This window comes from Spermophilus citellus (assembly GCF_964194105.1).
Source record: "Spermophilus citellus genome assembly, chromosome: 7".
NCBI classification, from domain to species: Eukaryota; Metazoa; Chordata; class Mammalia; order Rodentia; family Sciuridae; genus Spermophilus; species Spermophilus citellus.
In genome coordinates, this window is record NC_138188.1 from 36,076,637 (window position 1) to 36,094,459 (window position 17,823).

Below are 17,823 nucleotides of genomic sequence, written 5' to 3' on the forward strand. Positions count from 1 at the left end.
CAGGCACTGACATATATAGAACATTTCATCCTTCAACAAGAGAATACACTTTCTTTTCAGCAGCACATGGATCCATCTCTAAAACAGACCATATGCTATGCAACAAAGCAACTCTTAGCAAATATAAAAAAGTAGAGATACTACACTGCATTCTATCAGATCATAATGGAATGAAATTATAAATCAATGATAAAATAAGAAATAAAATCCACTCCAACACCTGGAGACTAAATAATATTCCACTGAATGAACAATGGGTAGGAGAACACATCAAGGAAGAGATTAAAAAATTCTTAGAGGTAAATGAGAACACAAATAGAACATATCAAAATCTCTGGGACACAATGAAAGCAGTTCTAACAGGAAAGTTCATTGCATGGAGTTCATTCCTTAAAAGAAGAAAAAGTCAACAAATAAATGACTTAACATTACATCTCAAAGACCTAGAAAAAAAAAAAGAACAAATCAACACCAAAACCAGTATAAGACAGGAAATAATTAAAATCAGAGCTGAAATCAATAAAATTGAGACAAAAGAAACAGTTGAAAAAAATTGACAGAACAATAAATTGGTTCTTTGAAAAAAATAAATAAAATTGAGAGACCCTTAGCCATGCTAACAAAGGAAAAAGAAAACTCAAATCAATAACACACATGATGAAAAAGGAAATATCACAGACACAACAGAAATACAGAAGATAATTAGAAATTATTTTGAAAACTCATACACCAATAAAATAGAAAATATTGAAGGCATCGACAAATTTCTAGAGTCATATAATTTGCCCAAAATGAATCAGGATGATATACACAATTTAAACAGATCAATTTCAAGTGACGAAATAGAAGACACCGTCAAAAGTCTACCAACCAAGGAAAGCTCAGGATCGGATGGATAAACAGCCAAGTTCTAGAAGACCTTTAAAGAAGAACTAATACCAATACTCTTCAATTTATTTCAGGAAATAGAAAAAGAGGGTGCACTTCCAAACTCACTCTATGAGGCCAATATCACCCTGATACCAAAACCAGGCAAAGACACATCAAAAAAAGAAAACTTCAGACCAATAATATGTCTAATGAACATAGATGCAAAAATTCTCAATAAAATTCTGGCAAATCGAATACAAAAACATATCAAAAAGATCGTGCACCACGATCAAGTGGGATACATCCCAGGGATGCACGGTTGGTTCAGCATATGGAAATCAATAAATGTAATTCATCACATCAATAGACTTAAAGATAAGTATCAACTCAACAGACGCAAAAAAAGCATTTGAGAAAATACAGAACCCCTTTATGTTCAAAACACTAGAAAAACTCAGGATAATAGAAACATATTTCAACATCATAAAGGCATGCTAAGCCCCAGGCCAACATCATTCTAAATGGAGAAAAATTGAAGGCATTCCTTCTAAAAACTGGAACAAGACACTTCTATTTAACATAGTTCTTGAAACATTGGCCAGAGCAATTGGATGAAAGAAATTAAAGGGATACACATAGAAAAAGAAGAACTCAAATTGTCACTATTTGCTGATGATATGATTCTTTACCTGGAAGACCCTAAAAGTTATACCAGAAAACTTCTAGAACTAGTAAATGAATTCAGCAAAGTAGCAAGATATAAGATCAACACCCATAAATCAAAGGCATTTCTGTATATCAGTGACAAAGCCTCTGAGAAGAAAATGAGGAAAACTACTCCATTCACAATAACCTCAAAAAAAAAAAAAAAAGATAATTGGGAATCAACTTAACGAAAGAGGTGAAAGATCTACATAATGAAAATTACAGAACCCTAAAGAAAGAAGTCAAAGAAGACCTTAGAAGATGGAAAGATCCACCTTGCTCTTGGATAGTCAGAATTAATATTATCAAGACTTTCAAAGAAGAATTAACATCAATACTCCTCAAAATATTCCATGAAATAGAAAAGGAGGGAAGTTTTCCAAATTCATTCTATGAGAATAATATCACCCCGATACCAAAACCAGACAAAGACGCATCAAGGAAAGAAAACTTCAGACCAATATCCCTGATGAACATAGATGCAAAAATTCTCAATAAAATTTTGTATGCAAATTTCATACAAAAACATATTAAAAATATATGCACCACGATCAAGTGGGATTCGTCCCAGGGATGCAGAGTTGGTTCAACATATAGAAATCAATAAACGTAATACATTATATTAATAGACTTAAAAAAAGAATCATATGATCCTCTCAATAGATGACAGAGAAAACATTTGACAAAATACAGCACATCTCCATATTCAAAACACTAAAGAAACTAAGAATAGCAGGAACATACCTCAACATTATAAAACATGTATACGCTAAACCTAAGGCCAGCATCATTCTAAATGGAGAAAAATTGAAAGCATTCCAACTACAAACTGGAACAAGACAAGGATGTCCTCTTTCACCACTTCTATTCAACATCATCCTTGAAACTCTAGCCAGAGCAATTAGACAAAAGAAAGAAATTAAAGTGATACAAATACGTAAAGAAGAACTCGAACTGTCACTATTTGCTGATGACATGATTCTATATCTAGAAGATTCAAAAAATTCCACCAGAAAACTTTTAGAAATAATAAATGAATTCAGCAAAGTAGCAGGATATAAAATCAACACTCATAAATCAAACGCATTCCTATACAAAACTACTCCATTCACAATAGCCTCAAAAAAAAAAAAAAAAAAAAAAAAACAACAACCTGGGAATCAATCTAACAAAAGAGCTTAAAGACCTCTACAATGAAAACTACAGAACACTAAAGAAAGAAATTGGGGCTGGGATTGTGGCTGAGCGGAAGAGCTCTTACCTGGCGCTTGGAGACCTTGCATTCGATCCTCAGCACCACATAAAAAATAATTAATTAATTAAAGGTATTGACAGCTATAACTAAAAAATTTTTTTAAAAAATTTAAAAAGAAAGAAATTGAAGAAAACCTCAGAAGATGGAAAGGTCTCCCATGCTCTTGGATAGGCAGGATTAATATTGTCAAACTGACCATACTACCAAAAGAGTTATACAGATTTAATGCAATTCCTACTAAAATCTCAATGATATTCTTCAAAGAAATGGAAAAAGCAATCATAAAATTTATTTGGAAAAATAAAAGACCAGGAATAGCTAAAACAATCCTTAACAAGAAAAGTGAAGCAGGAAGCATCACAATACCAGACCTTAAACTATACTACAGAGCAATAGTAACAAAAATGGCATCGTAGGCACCAAAATAGACTTGTAGACCAATGATACAGAATAAAGGACACAGAGATAAACCCACATAAATACAGTTATGTCATACTAGACAAGGGTATCAAAAATATTCACTGGAGAAAAGATTGCCTATTCAACAAAGGGTGCTAACAAAACTGGAAATCCATATATAGCAAAATGAAATTAATCCTCTATCTTTCACCCTGCACAAAAGTCAACTCAAAGTGGATCAAAAACTTAGGCAATAGAACAGAGACCCTGCACCTAATAGAAGAAAAAATGGGTCCAAATCTTCACCACATTGGCCTAGGATATGACTTCCTTAACTCCTACAGTGCAAGAAGTAAAATCAAGAATCAATACATGGAATGGATTCCAATTAAAAAACTTCTTCTCAGCAAAGGAAATAATTAATAACGTGAGGAGACAGACGAGAGATTGGGAGAAAATCTTTACCATATGCACCTCCAATAAAGCATTAATCTCTAGGATATATAAATCTTAGAGTAGTTTTGATTTGCATTTCTCTAATTCTAGAGATGTTGAACACTTTTTTATATATTTGTTGGTCAATTGTATTTCTTCTTCTGTGAAATGTCTGTTCAGTTCCTTAGCCCATTTATTGATTGGGTTATTTGGGGGGGTTTTCTTGGTGTTAAGATTTTTGAGTTCTTTATATATCATCTCACTCCAGTCAGAATGGCAATCATCAAGAACACAGGCAACAATAAATGTTGGTGAGGATATGGGGGAAAAGGTACAGTCATACATTACTAGTGGGACTGCAAATTGGTACAACCACTATGGAAAGCAGTATGGAGATTCTTCAGAAAATTGGGAATGGAACCACCATTTGACCCAGCTATCCCACTCCTTGTTTTAATCCCAAAGGACTTAAAATCAGCATACTGTAGTGACACAGCCACATCAATGTTTATAGCAGCTCAACTCACAATAGCTAGACTATGGAACCAACCTAGGTGTCCCTCAATAAACGAATGGATAAAGAAAATGTGGCATACATACTCAATGGAACCTTTCCAAATTCTTTCTACGAGCCTAATATCACCCTAATACCCAAACCAGACAAAGACACATCAAGGAAAGAAAACTTCAGGCCAATATCTCTGATGAACATAGATGCTAAAATTCTGGTAAATTGCATACAAAAACATATTAAAAAGATAGTGCTCCATGATCAAGTGTGATTCATCCCAGGGATGCAGAGTTCTCAGCTTTAAAAAAGTGAAATTATGGCATTTGCCAGTAAATGGATGGAGTTGGAGAATAGCATGCTAAGCAAAATAAGCCAATCCCACAAAACCAAAGGCTGAATGTTTTCTCTAATATGCAGATGTTAATTCACAATAAGGTGAGGGGGGTGGCACTAGGGAAGAATAGCACTATCTTAGATTAGGTAGAGGGAAGTGATGGGAGGGGAGAGGAGGGAATGTGAGGATAGGAAAGGAGTAGACTGAAACAAACATTATTACTGTATATATATATATGTGACTATATGATCAATGTGATTGTGCAACATATACACTGAGAAAAATGAGAAATTATATCCCATCTATGTATATTATATTAAAGTGCATAAATGCATTCTTCTGTCATATAACTAAAACAATAAAAAAATTTTTAAAAAAAGAAATCTACTCTTTAGCAAATTTCCATCATACAATATTATTAACTATAGTCCTTATTTTGTACATTAGATGTCTAGAATTATTCATTCAAAATAACTGCATCTTGTTGTAGCCTTTAACCTATCTCTCTCCATTACCCCAATCATCCTCCTTCAGAGAATCTTTAATATTCATGTACAAAAAGCAAGTGACTGGTAATGTTTGGCAAGGTGCACCCGAATACCACCAAAAATTTCAAATTAACTGAATCTCTCTTCCTTGGATCACAAAACTGTTCTCTCAAATTTCTTGCCTAACAAAATAAAGAAAACACTTTATCTTTTGAGGCTAAATGCCTTACAAGGTCTTTACTTAAAATTGTATGGGGTTGTGCAATAAATCCCCATGCGTTAACAACTTGTGGTCTTTAATGTAATCATCCATTCTCCACCACCACCCCACCCCCTGGAAATGATATCATTTTCTCTGTGCTCAGCAAGTTTAAAGAAAGAAAGAAAGAAAACTGAGAGAAGAGGCTGAATGCAGCTCTAGGCAAAGATGACAGGACAGTAAGTTTGTGTGTGATCCATAGTTTCAGTTTAAATTTCACTTGCTGAATTCCTGCTATAAAAATAATTTATTCTACATAATGGAAAAATAATCTCAACCTTTCTAGGAGATCTTCAACTATTCCAAGAATGTTTTAAAACAAACAAACAAACAAACAAACAAACAAACAAAAATACTCAATAGTCTTACAAAAATTGCCATATTCTATCTCATGTAATTGATGGATATGGGTAAAGTTTAAAAATCTGCAATGTGACGTTATGGAGCATATGAGTGAGTTATTCAAATAACAGAGCACATGGCAAATTCAAATCTTAAGAAGTACTCACTTTTACAGTTTCTTCTGTGTTAAGTTTATTTCCCTTAACCAAGACAATTTGAAAAGGGTTGTTATTGTCCCACACATGCTGTAAAAGAAGGAAATAAATACAGAGCTATTTTAAAGAAAGAAATTAAGATTCTATGATAACAATCAAGTCATCTATAAGTTCTCATATCTACTGCCAAAATTATGAAAACAGGGCTCTGAACTTACAACTGAAAATTACATGTATTAAATAAAGCATTGTAATCACTAGCACTTGGTTTTGTGAGCAAATGTTTTACCATGGAACACATTCCACTACTAAGAGATATCACTAAAATAAAAAGCATCAACAAACAGTATGAAAAACTTTGGATAAATTGACCATTTACTTTAATATAGAAATATATCATCAAGGAGCAATTAAATTCAGAATTGTAAAGACCGAGAAACTTATAAAAAATGTTAATGATTCAAATGAACCCAAACTTAATATTTATACAAATACGTTCTGGAAAAAAAAGTGCCTTTGATGCATATTTAATATTGAAAGTTTTTAATATTAAAAACACAGAAAAATCTCATCAAAAATACTATTTTGGTTAAGTTGATAGAAACTGGTAATACTTCTATTTCTGTGCATCTATCTTTTCTACTAGAATAGTCATATAAGTTCTAGGTTTAACATCCAATCTCTAATTTGATGGCATTTTTTCTTGAGGGGGCACAAAAAATAAATAGTATATTTACATTTATCTGTAGCTTGAGCTAAGAAAATTAATAGCTAGAAAGCTAGTTTTAAGTAACTGGTAATAAGTTTTTCACAAACGCGCATTAGTTTTCACAGAAGGAGAAGTGAGCAAAGGAAATGTGTGAGACTTGGCATATAACTTAACAAAAATCACATGCCTTTTGGGGTTACCAAAGGTTCACACATGAAACTTACAGAAATAACTCGTGTCTTCTTTGGTGGTAAGGGAAGAGGAAGGTTAGATGAATTCCGATTTATGGCAGCCTCTATGGCAATCATTTCCTGTTCATACATTTTCTTTATCTTACTGCATTCCACAAGTATAAAATGGGGTAGAGTCCTGTTCATTACACAGTTCCGGATATACTACAACAGCAAGAAAGAGGAAAGTGTGGATTTTCAGACAAATACTTAAAACAGACTAAATTAATTTGAGCTCGGCATGGTGATGCATGCCTATAATCCCAGCAATTCAGGAGGCCGGGACAGGAGGATCCAAGTTTGGAGTCAGCCTCACCAACTTAGTGAGATCCTGCCTCAAAATAAAAAATTAAAAGGTCTGGGGATGAAGCTCAGTGCTAAGTACCACTGGGTTCAATGTCTAGTATCCAAAAAAAAAAAAAAAAAAAGAAAAGAAAAGTAATATTAATTTGAGCATTGTCATACAACAAGCACTGTAAAAGCACATTTTAACTAAACAACTTGATATTAAGAACATGATAATTTAACATCACAACCCCATAAAACAGTTAGCTTTATGATCTTCACAACATTCAACAAGAGAGATTATATCCCTCATTTAATAGCTTAAAGAAATGAAACTCAGAAGGGTTAAGTTATCTATAAGACCTGGATTTAAAACCACTTATCTAATGTCAATGTGATATTTAAGCCAATCAGCTAGGAAAGGTGAAAACGTAGTTCACATTTGGCAGATTCACATTTTCCTGTGCATCCCTGAAAGTGGCCCTTTTTCAGCACAAGGTTCTAGGTAAGCATTTTTTACTGTCTCCCCAGCTTTAAAAAAAAAAAAAAAAACTATTGGTCACTCCAGCTCCCCAAATCTGTCTAATTTCCATGAAAACAGTGGATTCTTCAGAGGCATATAAAAAGGAGATGATTATTCATATTAACAGAGATTCCTAACAAATAGAAATCCAATGTATTCCTCAACAGAATAAATTTCCTATATAGTTTCAAAGTGTGATTCAATGTATTGTATTCTATTTAGAAAGTTATTTTTTAAATTTATTTTTAGTTGTAGTTGGACACCAATACCTTTATTTTATTTATTTATTTGTTTATTTTTATATGGTGCTTAGGATCGAGCCCAGGGCCTCACCCGTGCGAGGTGAGCGCTCTACTGTTGAGCCACAACTCCAGCCCCAGAAAGTTATTTTTAAAATAACTTTAATGGATGCTACTTGAATGACAGCAGAACACAAAGAGAAGTTAGTACTTCTGTGCTGCCCACCAAGCACTTGTCTTCTTTCTCCTTCTCACGGGTTGAATCACTTACTATCAGAATGTCTCAGCTCCCAAAGCTGTTCACACAAGTTAAAACTGCTCCTAGACCTTCTATCTGCTAAACTACAAAAATTAAGGTCATGCCAGAAACCCAACAAAGTATAAAATTCAGTTGCCTGCTAATAAATCTCAGTAGTCTCAGACATCATTTTATATTTGGCATGTTTACATCCCCTTGTATAAAACGAAACAACGATATAACAAAAGAACACAATTTAAATCCTGTTACTATTGAAATCTAATTTGGAACTTATTCTATTATTCCTTACATAATAACCATTTTTTAGTGTCCAAATATAATTTCAATGAAAATATCTTTAAGTTCCTTGAAGACAAAGCCAGGAAACAAACATTGTGGGAAAAGGGACATTGTATTGAAAACCTTCTATTTAAATTCCACTTTACTCCAAAAATTATCAGAGGCAGTGTAGTACCTTGCATAAAGTATATGCTCAAATAACTCATGACTAAATGAAAATAAATACCTCAAAAATTAAGGAAGGCTTTTTTAAAGTATTTTTTAAACTTATTTTATTTATTTATTTTTATGTGGTGCTGAGGATCAAACACATTGCCTCACACGTGCTAGGCAAGTGCTCTACTACTGAGCCACAACCCCAGCCTCAAGGAAGGCTTTTTAGGACCTAATGCGTGCAAAATTCCTACCACAAATGGAAGCAACAAAAAAGGAGCAAAGAAGATTATAGACATAAATATGACACACTGAAATTTAGAAGTTTGCCAACTCACAATGAAAAGTTGAAATGTTACTTCACTGCAGTGGGAATATAACTCAGTGCATGTTTAGCATTCATAAGGCCCTGGGTTCAATTCCCAGTACCCCAAAATACTCTATTTAAAAAATAAATAACAAGTTTTTAGCATTTTCATATAAGTAAGTTTTTATATGATTCAACAAGTGACCATTTAATCAACTTTTAAAATATTTCAGCTCCCCTAAAATACTTCACACTTAAATCATATGTTTGTTTATATGAGGAAACAGTAAATAGCTACAATAATTTGTGTTAAGATTTCAGAATGCTATAGAAAATATATAAGACAAATACAGTTAAGTAGTAATGGATTAATACTCCTCATATACAAGGAGATCCTCTCATATCAAGAAGGAAATAAAACCCAAAGCAGGACTATAAATAGGCAAATTTCAGAGAAATAAATTTCTGCAATAAGCACATGTGGATCTCGGTATCACCAAGGAAATGCAAAGTAAAATTCCAAGACATCATATTTCATCCATCGATTGCTAAAAATTTACATAATTTAGCATGTAATACTGATGATGGAAGGAATGTCCTCATGTACTCTGGGAACATAAATAGTTTAGGTTTCCTCTGAATAAAGTAAGTGCATTGTAAAGCAAACTGATAAAAGAAACCTTTGTATTTTGTTTTGTTTTCCTCTGCCTACTTTTTTCTTTCTTTTTTTTTAGGGGGGGGGGGTACCAGGGGGGAAAAAAAAAAGATTTCAGAATGCTGCAGGAAAACAATTATGACAGAACACCAACTGACACAACCGAAAAAAGTAAAATGCAAACACGTTTAGATACATATTAAAGTGTATATAATTATTAGATTAAAAACATATATCATGGGCTGGAGATGTAGCCAATTGGTAGAGTGCTTTGCCTCGCATGAACAAGGTGGGGGGGGGGAGAGGAGGAGGAGGAGGAGGAGGAGGAGGAGGAGGAAGAAAAAGAAAAACATACATTACTACAAAGAATGTGAATATATTAACACTGATAATCTCAGCATAATTTTCTGTAGGTCCCAAAGGTTCCAAGATAGGCACACCTTTTTACAATCAGAAATAAAAGTTAAATACTTACACATACATTTTTTTCTTTTGGTAAACTGACAGTTAACACACATACCTGGAACTGAATTAGTGGGTGATCACCAAATACATATTCTACTCTCCCACTGACTTGCAACACATAGTCATAGGGGCTAGCTTCATCTTCCTTCCCATGAATAGTCAAACGTTTTTGGATTGCCAATTCATTTATTTTGATGGGATTCATTTCAGGAGATACTTGAAAGCTAAACACATCCTAAAAAAGGGAAGGTAGAACACAAAAGCAGGAAATTTAACATTTGTGTTGAAAAAACACAATTGATAATCATTATGTAATACTATGCACAAGTGTGCACATTTACATGTGTATCCTTTACAGTATACTATTCCAGTAAATTTTGTTGTATTCTAATTATGTACCCATGTAAAACTTGCTAAGATTTCTGAATAATTTGCAAGTTGTCTTCCTACATACTTAGTGCCACAGATCCCACAGATAAGATAAATATTTAACTAAATTTTACCATCCATTGTAATAGAAAACATGGATTTTCCAGTAAACATCATTCTTTTAAAAATTAAAAAACCTATGCTGGCAATGTAACTATATACTAGAGCAGCCTGAGTTTAATCACCAGTATTTGCATAACACAAGACGACATTATACACATATACCTACAACTCCCTATTGCTATTTGAGGTATATCCCATCAGAAATACACAGAACAGCATTACTCCACGCAACAGCAGTGTTTAACTTAATATGCTGTGTGTGTCTATTTTTACATGTATATGCATGTATAAAAATTGAGGAAATCTGAACAGTGACTAGAACTTAAGGATAGATAGAAGCAAAACAGAACTAACAAAAAAAAATGGGGAAAAAAGCACATATTGGAAGAATACATTTACAGCTCTATTCTGCTCAGTTCTTGTCTTCCTGCCTGTTCATTCTTTTGAAACTCTCAGTATGCTGCTACGCTACGCTTCAACTCCTAGCCTCACTTGATTCTTCTGCCTCAGACTCCTAAGATGCTGATACTATAGGTGCCTGTGGGAGGCCATCCTCGAACATCCTCCCCGGCTGGGCGAGAGGCGCTAAGACACATCCTTTCCCCACCCTTCTCAAGTCCGAGGGCTTGTCCGTGTGGAGGGCTTGTCCTGCCACTACTCTGAAGACCCAATCCTTGCACCTCACCTTGGAACACTGCCTCCCTTAATCTTCATTGGATGGGATTTTCCCCAGAATTTTTTGTTCCCCAATATAAGTCCACTCCCTGGCATGTTCTTTCTCTCTCGATAGCCTCCTCAGTAAATCTCGCTACCATAATAGGTGGCTGGAGGCTGGAGCTAGGAGAAGCTGTCCTGGAGCTGGTTTAAAGATAATTAGAGCCTGTCTCTTTAATTCAAACTCCCTGAGGATTTCTTACGTATTGAACCTTCATTTATGAAGCCTGTGCTGGCCGGGGGCTAAAGGTTCCTGTAACCTCACCCAGCTTTTGGAGCACACATAAGTTAAAAAAAAAAAATACATACCTTCAAAAAAGAAGAACTTCCATCAATATAAAAAACACAATCCAATTTTTTAAATAAAAAAAGGGAAACATAATAGAAATTAAAAAATGATTCATAAGTATGTGAAAGAGATTCATCCTCATTAGTTATGTGAGAGACACAATCAAGAAGACAATGGATGTATTATAATACATGCATATAATGGAAACACATAAACACATACAGAGGGCTTCATAATTTTCCCCAAAGGCCTTTGAAGTTAAATTCATGTATTCTAAAAACATATTAATTAGCCAAGCAAGCTGGGAAATGCCTGTAATCCCAGCAGCTCAGGAAGTTGAGATAGGAGGATTTCAAATTCAAAGTCAGCCTCAGCAACTTAGTGAGGCTCTCAGCAACTTAGCAAGACCCTGCCTTAAAAATAAATAAATAAATAAATAGAAAGATAGATAGATAGATAGATAGATAGATAAATGTAGGTAGGTAGGTAGATAAATAAATAAATAAATAAATAACTGGGGATGTGGCTGAATGGTAAAGTGACCCTGGGTTCAATCCTTGGCACCCCCAAAGAATAATAAAAGAAAAGATCTATGAACTAGAGTAACTCAGTCAGAATTCAAATGGACTGATTTTTCCTGTATTTCATTCAAGCAGTTGTCAACATCACTTTCAATAACTTTTCATGAAATACTTCCTCTTTAATAAAACTAATTGTAGAGAACAATTAATTTGCATTTTATTATTCAATGTTTACAAATAGCTAAACATCAGAGACAATAAATATATGGGTGGGGACAGATACCTCTGTTTAGCAGGGAGGGGGTGCATTTCATACTTTTACATTATGACAACTTTGATAATTCAACTGACAACACAGGTGAGAAAACAGTTTCATTTTTCATGCTTCGTTGTTCCTCACATTTCTCCTTATTCTCCTGGCACATTACCTGGAATGCTCCCAAATACCATAGTCTCTACCTCTTTAACACACTCCAGCCTTCCCCACACAGAGGACTATTTCAAATTGCAGGTGTCACTCCCTCTAGTGATACAATTATTTCATATCTTTAAGAAGTAGAAAATGAGGTTGACAGTACAGCTCAGGTTTATCAGTATCCTTTACAAACTGTGATTACTGGAATTAAAAATAACGAGATCTAGGTACACTCCTGCAACCCAGCAATCTAGATACTGAAGTAGGAGGATTGAAAATTCCAGATCAGCCTGTGGCAACTTAGTGAGACCATGTCTCAAGGGGAAAAAAGGTTATGGATATAGTTCAGCGGTAGAGGGCAAATGGGTTCAATACCCCATACTGGGGGGCAGGCAGGAGTAAATAAATAAAAAATAATCAGGGAAGAGCACTTGCCTAGTTTGATCCCCAGTACTACAAAAAAAAAATTAATGAAATAAAAACAATGAATCTGTGATTCAACTCCCGGGACTCTCAGTAAAACTCAGACATGACAGGTCCATGGTTCTATATATCCTGCTTCCTAAGTGCCATGTTTTAGGGTTGGCTAATATTAACTATGAACCCATTTAAAACGTCTGGTATTTCCCACAGAAATTGATGGCTAGTTTTCCCCCTACCAGTCTCCAAAATATCTTAACTAAATGAATACCTTGTTACATTTCATCTCACTTTTAGTTTAGCCTTCCCCATTTGTTGCTCCTTATGAACTAGCGTTGGTTGTTAGTGGTTGATGGTAAAATGAGAATTTTACATCAGTGGGAGGAATTGAGAATGCAGGTGTTGCCAGGTGTCTTTGAGACTGTGTCATGTATATTTTTTATGATAAAGTGTTAATTCATTTGTGAAATACAACAGATATTAAATAATGGTTTAGGGTTTTTAAAATATCCTTACTTGGATAAATTTTTTTATAAAATCTATAAATTCTATGTGACTTCTCAAAATTCTTTAATAACAATAATTTTAGTGGTCTATAGGATCCAAAACTCAAGAAACTTGTTTTAACCCCTTGGGGGAAATGTTTAGCCTAAAGAAAAGGAAAACACAGGAAGGCCTGTTGCTATATTTTTAACTACCTGAATATCTGGCATATACAGGGAATAAAAGAGACCGTATGATTACTACATTGAGAAAGGCAGAAGTCACAGAAGGCAAGACTGAACATTTTTTTAAATATATTTTTTTTTTAGTTGTAGATGAACACACAATGTCTGTATTTATTTTTATGTGGTGCTGAGGATTAAACCCAGTGCTTCACACATGAAAGGTAAGCGCTTTACAACCCTGAGCTTTTTTAATCCAAAATTTAAACACATTTGCCCACAATGTAAACACACTACTTCAGGAGGCAGAGGATGTACATCCCCTAGCACTGGATATATTCAGGAAGAAATACATGATATCAGAAACTAAAAAAAAGAAAAAAAATTGTATAGAGTCTGATTAGACAATCTCTAAACTCCTTTGAACTTTTAAATTCTACTACAGCTTAAAATCCAGTAAGATTTTACAATATCTTCATTTCTCTCCTAAGCTTAAAACACTTTAACATATACTTTGCAACCAGAATGATTACATTATTTGTGTATCCCAGTAGACATTTGACCCATAAAATGAAATTCAGTCTGACCTACACATGCATTACCCTGAGTCAGTGTCTCCAAGTTAAATTTTAGTCACCTCAACAATAAACTTCCTTATTCCACTTCTTGCAGAAGTCCCTAAATAGTATTTTAAATTTGAGGCTGATACTTTATGATAATAAAATCTTTACTCAAAATAAACTTTAATTTAATTATATCTCAGGATAGGATAATATATAGATTTTTTTCCTTGACAAACTTCCTTGGCTAGGGAAAATGCCTAAAGGCAAGATCCTTTTTTCACATCTGCCCTTAAAAATACTAACATGTTGTCTAAAAAGAGGCATAAAATCAAAACTACTCTAAGACTTCATCTCACACCAGTCAGAATGGCAATTATCAAGAACACAAGCAATAATAAGTGTTGGTTAGTATGTGGGGGAAAAGGTACACTCATACATTGCTGGTGGGACTGGAAATTGGTGCTACCACTACGGAAAGTAGTATGGAGATACCTCAGAAAACTTAGAATGGATCCACCATCTGACCCAGTTATCCCACTCCTCGGTTTATAACCAAAGGACTTAAAAACAGCATACTACAGAGATGCAGCCACATCAATGTTTATAGCAGCTCAATTCACAATAGTGAAACTATGGAACCAACCTAGATACTCTTCAAAAGATGAATGAGTAAAGAAAATATGATACATATATACAGAATGGAAATTGCTCAGCCTTAAAGAATAAAATTATGGGGCTGGGGTTGTGGCTCAATGGTAGAGCACTTGCCTAGCATGTGTGAAGCAATAGGTTTGATCCCCAGCACCACATAAAAAACGAAACAAAACAAAGGTATTGTGTCCATCTACAATTAAAAATTTTAAAAGAAGAAGAAGAATGAAATTATGGCATTTGCAGGTAAATGGATGGAACTAAAGAATATCATACTAAGTGAAATAAGCCAATCCCAAAAAAAACAAAAGCCAAATGTTTACTCTGATAAGCGGATGCTGATCCACAGTGGGGCCAGGGGATGGGAAGAATGAAGAAACTTTGGTTTGTGTAGAAGGGAGTGAGGGGAGGGGTGGGACTATGGGGATGGGAAGGACCAAGGAATAAGACATTATTACCCTATATACATGTATGATTACTGGAGTGACTGCACCATGTACAGCCGGAGGAATGAAAAGTTGTGTTCCATTTGTGTACAATATGTCAATATACATTCTACTATAAAATAAATTAAAAATTAAAAAAAATAAAAAATAAAAGAAAGCATAATCAGATAACTGGTTAAATACTGGATAAAATCCTGATTCTTTCAAGGACCAACTATGAGACCTGGCACAAAAGAGCAAACTTTTGTTTGATCTTTCAGTTTCCTTTTTCTTTTTTGGTACTGGAAATTAAACCCAGGGAGCTTAACAACCAAGCCAGATCCCCAGCCCTTTTTTGTATTTTATTTTGAGACAGGGTATTGCTGAGTTGCTTAGGGCCTCTCTAACTTGTTGAGGCTGGTTTTAAGCTTGTGATCGATCCACCTGTCTCAGCCTCCTAAACTACTGGGATTACAGGCATGCGCCACCACATCCGGCTTTTAGTTTCTTTACTAAAAATGGGGAAGAAACAACACTTATAAAAGGTTGTTGTGGGAACTGGAGAATATATGAAAAAATACCTTACAGAGGTATAAGTACTCAATATAAGACAGCTACTATTATGGTTATTATCATTTTTATGACTTCCATTATAAATTAAGAACAAACATCCTTGCCTGTAAGCCCAGTGACTCAGGATGCTGAGGCACAAGGACTGCAAGCTTAGCAATTCAGCAAGAGCCTATCTCAAAATAAAAAATAAAAGCGCTGGGGATGTGGCTCAGGGGTAGAGTGACCATGGGTTCAACCTCTAATACCAAAAAGAGCAAACCAAACAAAAATAATCTTTGAATTCCTACCTAAAACTAAGGTTAACCCCTTAATTATAGGTTGACTATACTTGATACACAAAGTAGTAGCACAATCTAGTTTGTATAATTGCTATGAACATTCAATATGGATTCACAGTATATACATTCTATAATGCCAAATTCCATATCACCACTCAATTCACATATTCACAGAATGCAAATGAAGAAATATGGAAACTCTTTGTTTCTTTTAAAAAATATCTTTTTTCCAGGCATGTTGGCACACACCTGTAATCCCAGAAGCTCAGGAGGCTGAGGCAGGAAGGATCACAAGTTCAAAGCCAACCTCAGCAACTTAGGCCCTATGTAACTTCGTTAGACACTGTCTCAAAATAAAAAATAAAAAAGGGCTGGGGATGTGGCTTAGTGATTAAGTGCTCTTGGGTTAAATTTCTGGTATACAAAAATTTTTTAAAATCTCAAAGTTTCTTTAAAATCATTTCAGTTCCTTTTCAATCTCTTTAAAAATGTAAAAATTAAACAGTGCAGTTTCACCACTCTATGAGACCTGACACAAAGAGCAAACTTTTCACCCTTTTAAACTACTATCCTACTACATAAAGTAATAATGGGTGTGCAAAGGATGACACCTTAGATATGTATAAATTTTAAATACACTCCCCTCTTAAATATAAAGCTTCTCTTATTCTCTCTTGTTTTTGTATTTGCAGTGCTGGTAATTGATCCCAGGGCCTCACACATGCCAAGCAAGCACTTTCCCACTGAGCCACATCCCCAGCCCTAAAACTTTTCTTTGTAACAGTGTTTACTAAGCAAGCAAGATACACTTTTAAGAATTGAGCAATGTTCTGGTAATAATCAGACTTATTACAAGATATTTCTTAATAAAATATGATACTACCTGACAGTTTTCAAAATGAACAGCTACAATGAGCTTTCCTCCATAAAGCTTATCCTCCAAGTTTTCTAGGGTGGATGGCTCATGCTCCGGTGGATACGTTTGCTTTAGCCAGTCGATCCACGATAATCCCACAAGTGACTGAATCTTTTCCTCACTGAATATGCGCATTTTTCTTCTAAATTCATTCACTTCAGGATCCTTCAGGGCATCAAATTCATGCAGACCTAAACACATTTTGTAAAGCTTTCATTTCAGAAGGTAATAATAACAAAAGAATGCAAAATATTCTCAACAAAACTAATTTAGATTTTTTTATCAATTAAAACAATGAACTATCATGGAAGATCAAAATATAATCCACATAAAATAATAATAAATTGGATCCCTAAAGTACATGAACTTAAAATCTTATAAAGAAATGTAGGTTGGGCTGGGGATGTGGCTCAAGCGGTAGCGCGCTCGCCTGGCATGTGTGCGGCCCGGGTTGGAGCCTCAGCACCACATACAAACAAAGATGTTGAGTCCGCCGAAAACTAAAAATTAAATAAATAAATAGTTTAAAAAAAAAAAGAAATGTAGGTTGGTTACCAGTTTCATAAAGATAACACAGAAATTCATAATATACAATTTAAAACCACATATAAAAGATCTACAGCTTTCTTTATAAACCAATTAAATCGCATTGATAATATCTGAAAAAGGCTAAGAATCTTAAAACTTTTCCAACATTATATCAGAAGAAGTATAAAACTTGAGTTATTGTTAACTCAAAATTCAGTAAACTATGGGGGTGGCTATGCACATGTCAGGGTAGAAGACAGAAAATTTCTATTCCTTCTTGCTGATTTTTCTCTGAACCTAAAATTGCTCTTTAAAAGCAAACAAAGATAGTAAACTTAAATTTTACTGACTGAATTTTCAGGTTATTGTGACTTTTCAACAGTTATAGCATAATTACTCAAATATTCCATAAAAGTAAACTTTTTTGTTTTATTTAATTCTGAATCATTTCTGCCACAAGAACAATGGCAATTTTTACATATATTTATGATTATTCAAGTAAATAATTCTAGAAAT

General features: G+C 34.3%; 1 protein-coding gene across 2 annotated transcripts in view; it reads right to left on the minus strand.

Moving 5' to 3' along the window:
- Positions 1-17,823, minus strand: part of PIK3CB (phosphatidylinositol-4,5-bisphosphate 3-kinase catalytic subunit beta) — a 140,330-nt gene that overhangs the window by 58,123 nt on the left and 64,384 nt on the right. For both annotated transcript variants that reach the window (XM_081302099.1, XM_081302098.1), the window contains 4 exons: positions 16,747-16,970; positions 9,913-10,092; positions 6,687-6,857; positions 5,766-5,843 (listed from right to left, as the gene is read on the minus strand). In XM_081302099.1, coding sequence (XP_081158225.1) covers positions 5,766-5,843; positions 6,687-6,857; positions 9,913-10,092; positions 16,747-16,970 — 653 coding nt within the window. The remainder of the gene's footprint in view (positions 1-5,765; positions 5,844-6,686; positions 6,858-9,912; positions 10,093-16,746; positions 16,971-17,823) is intronic.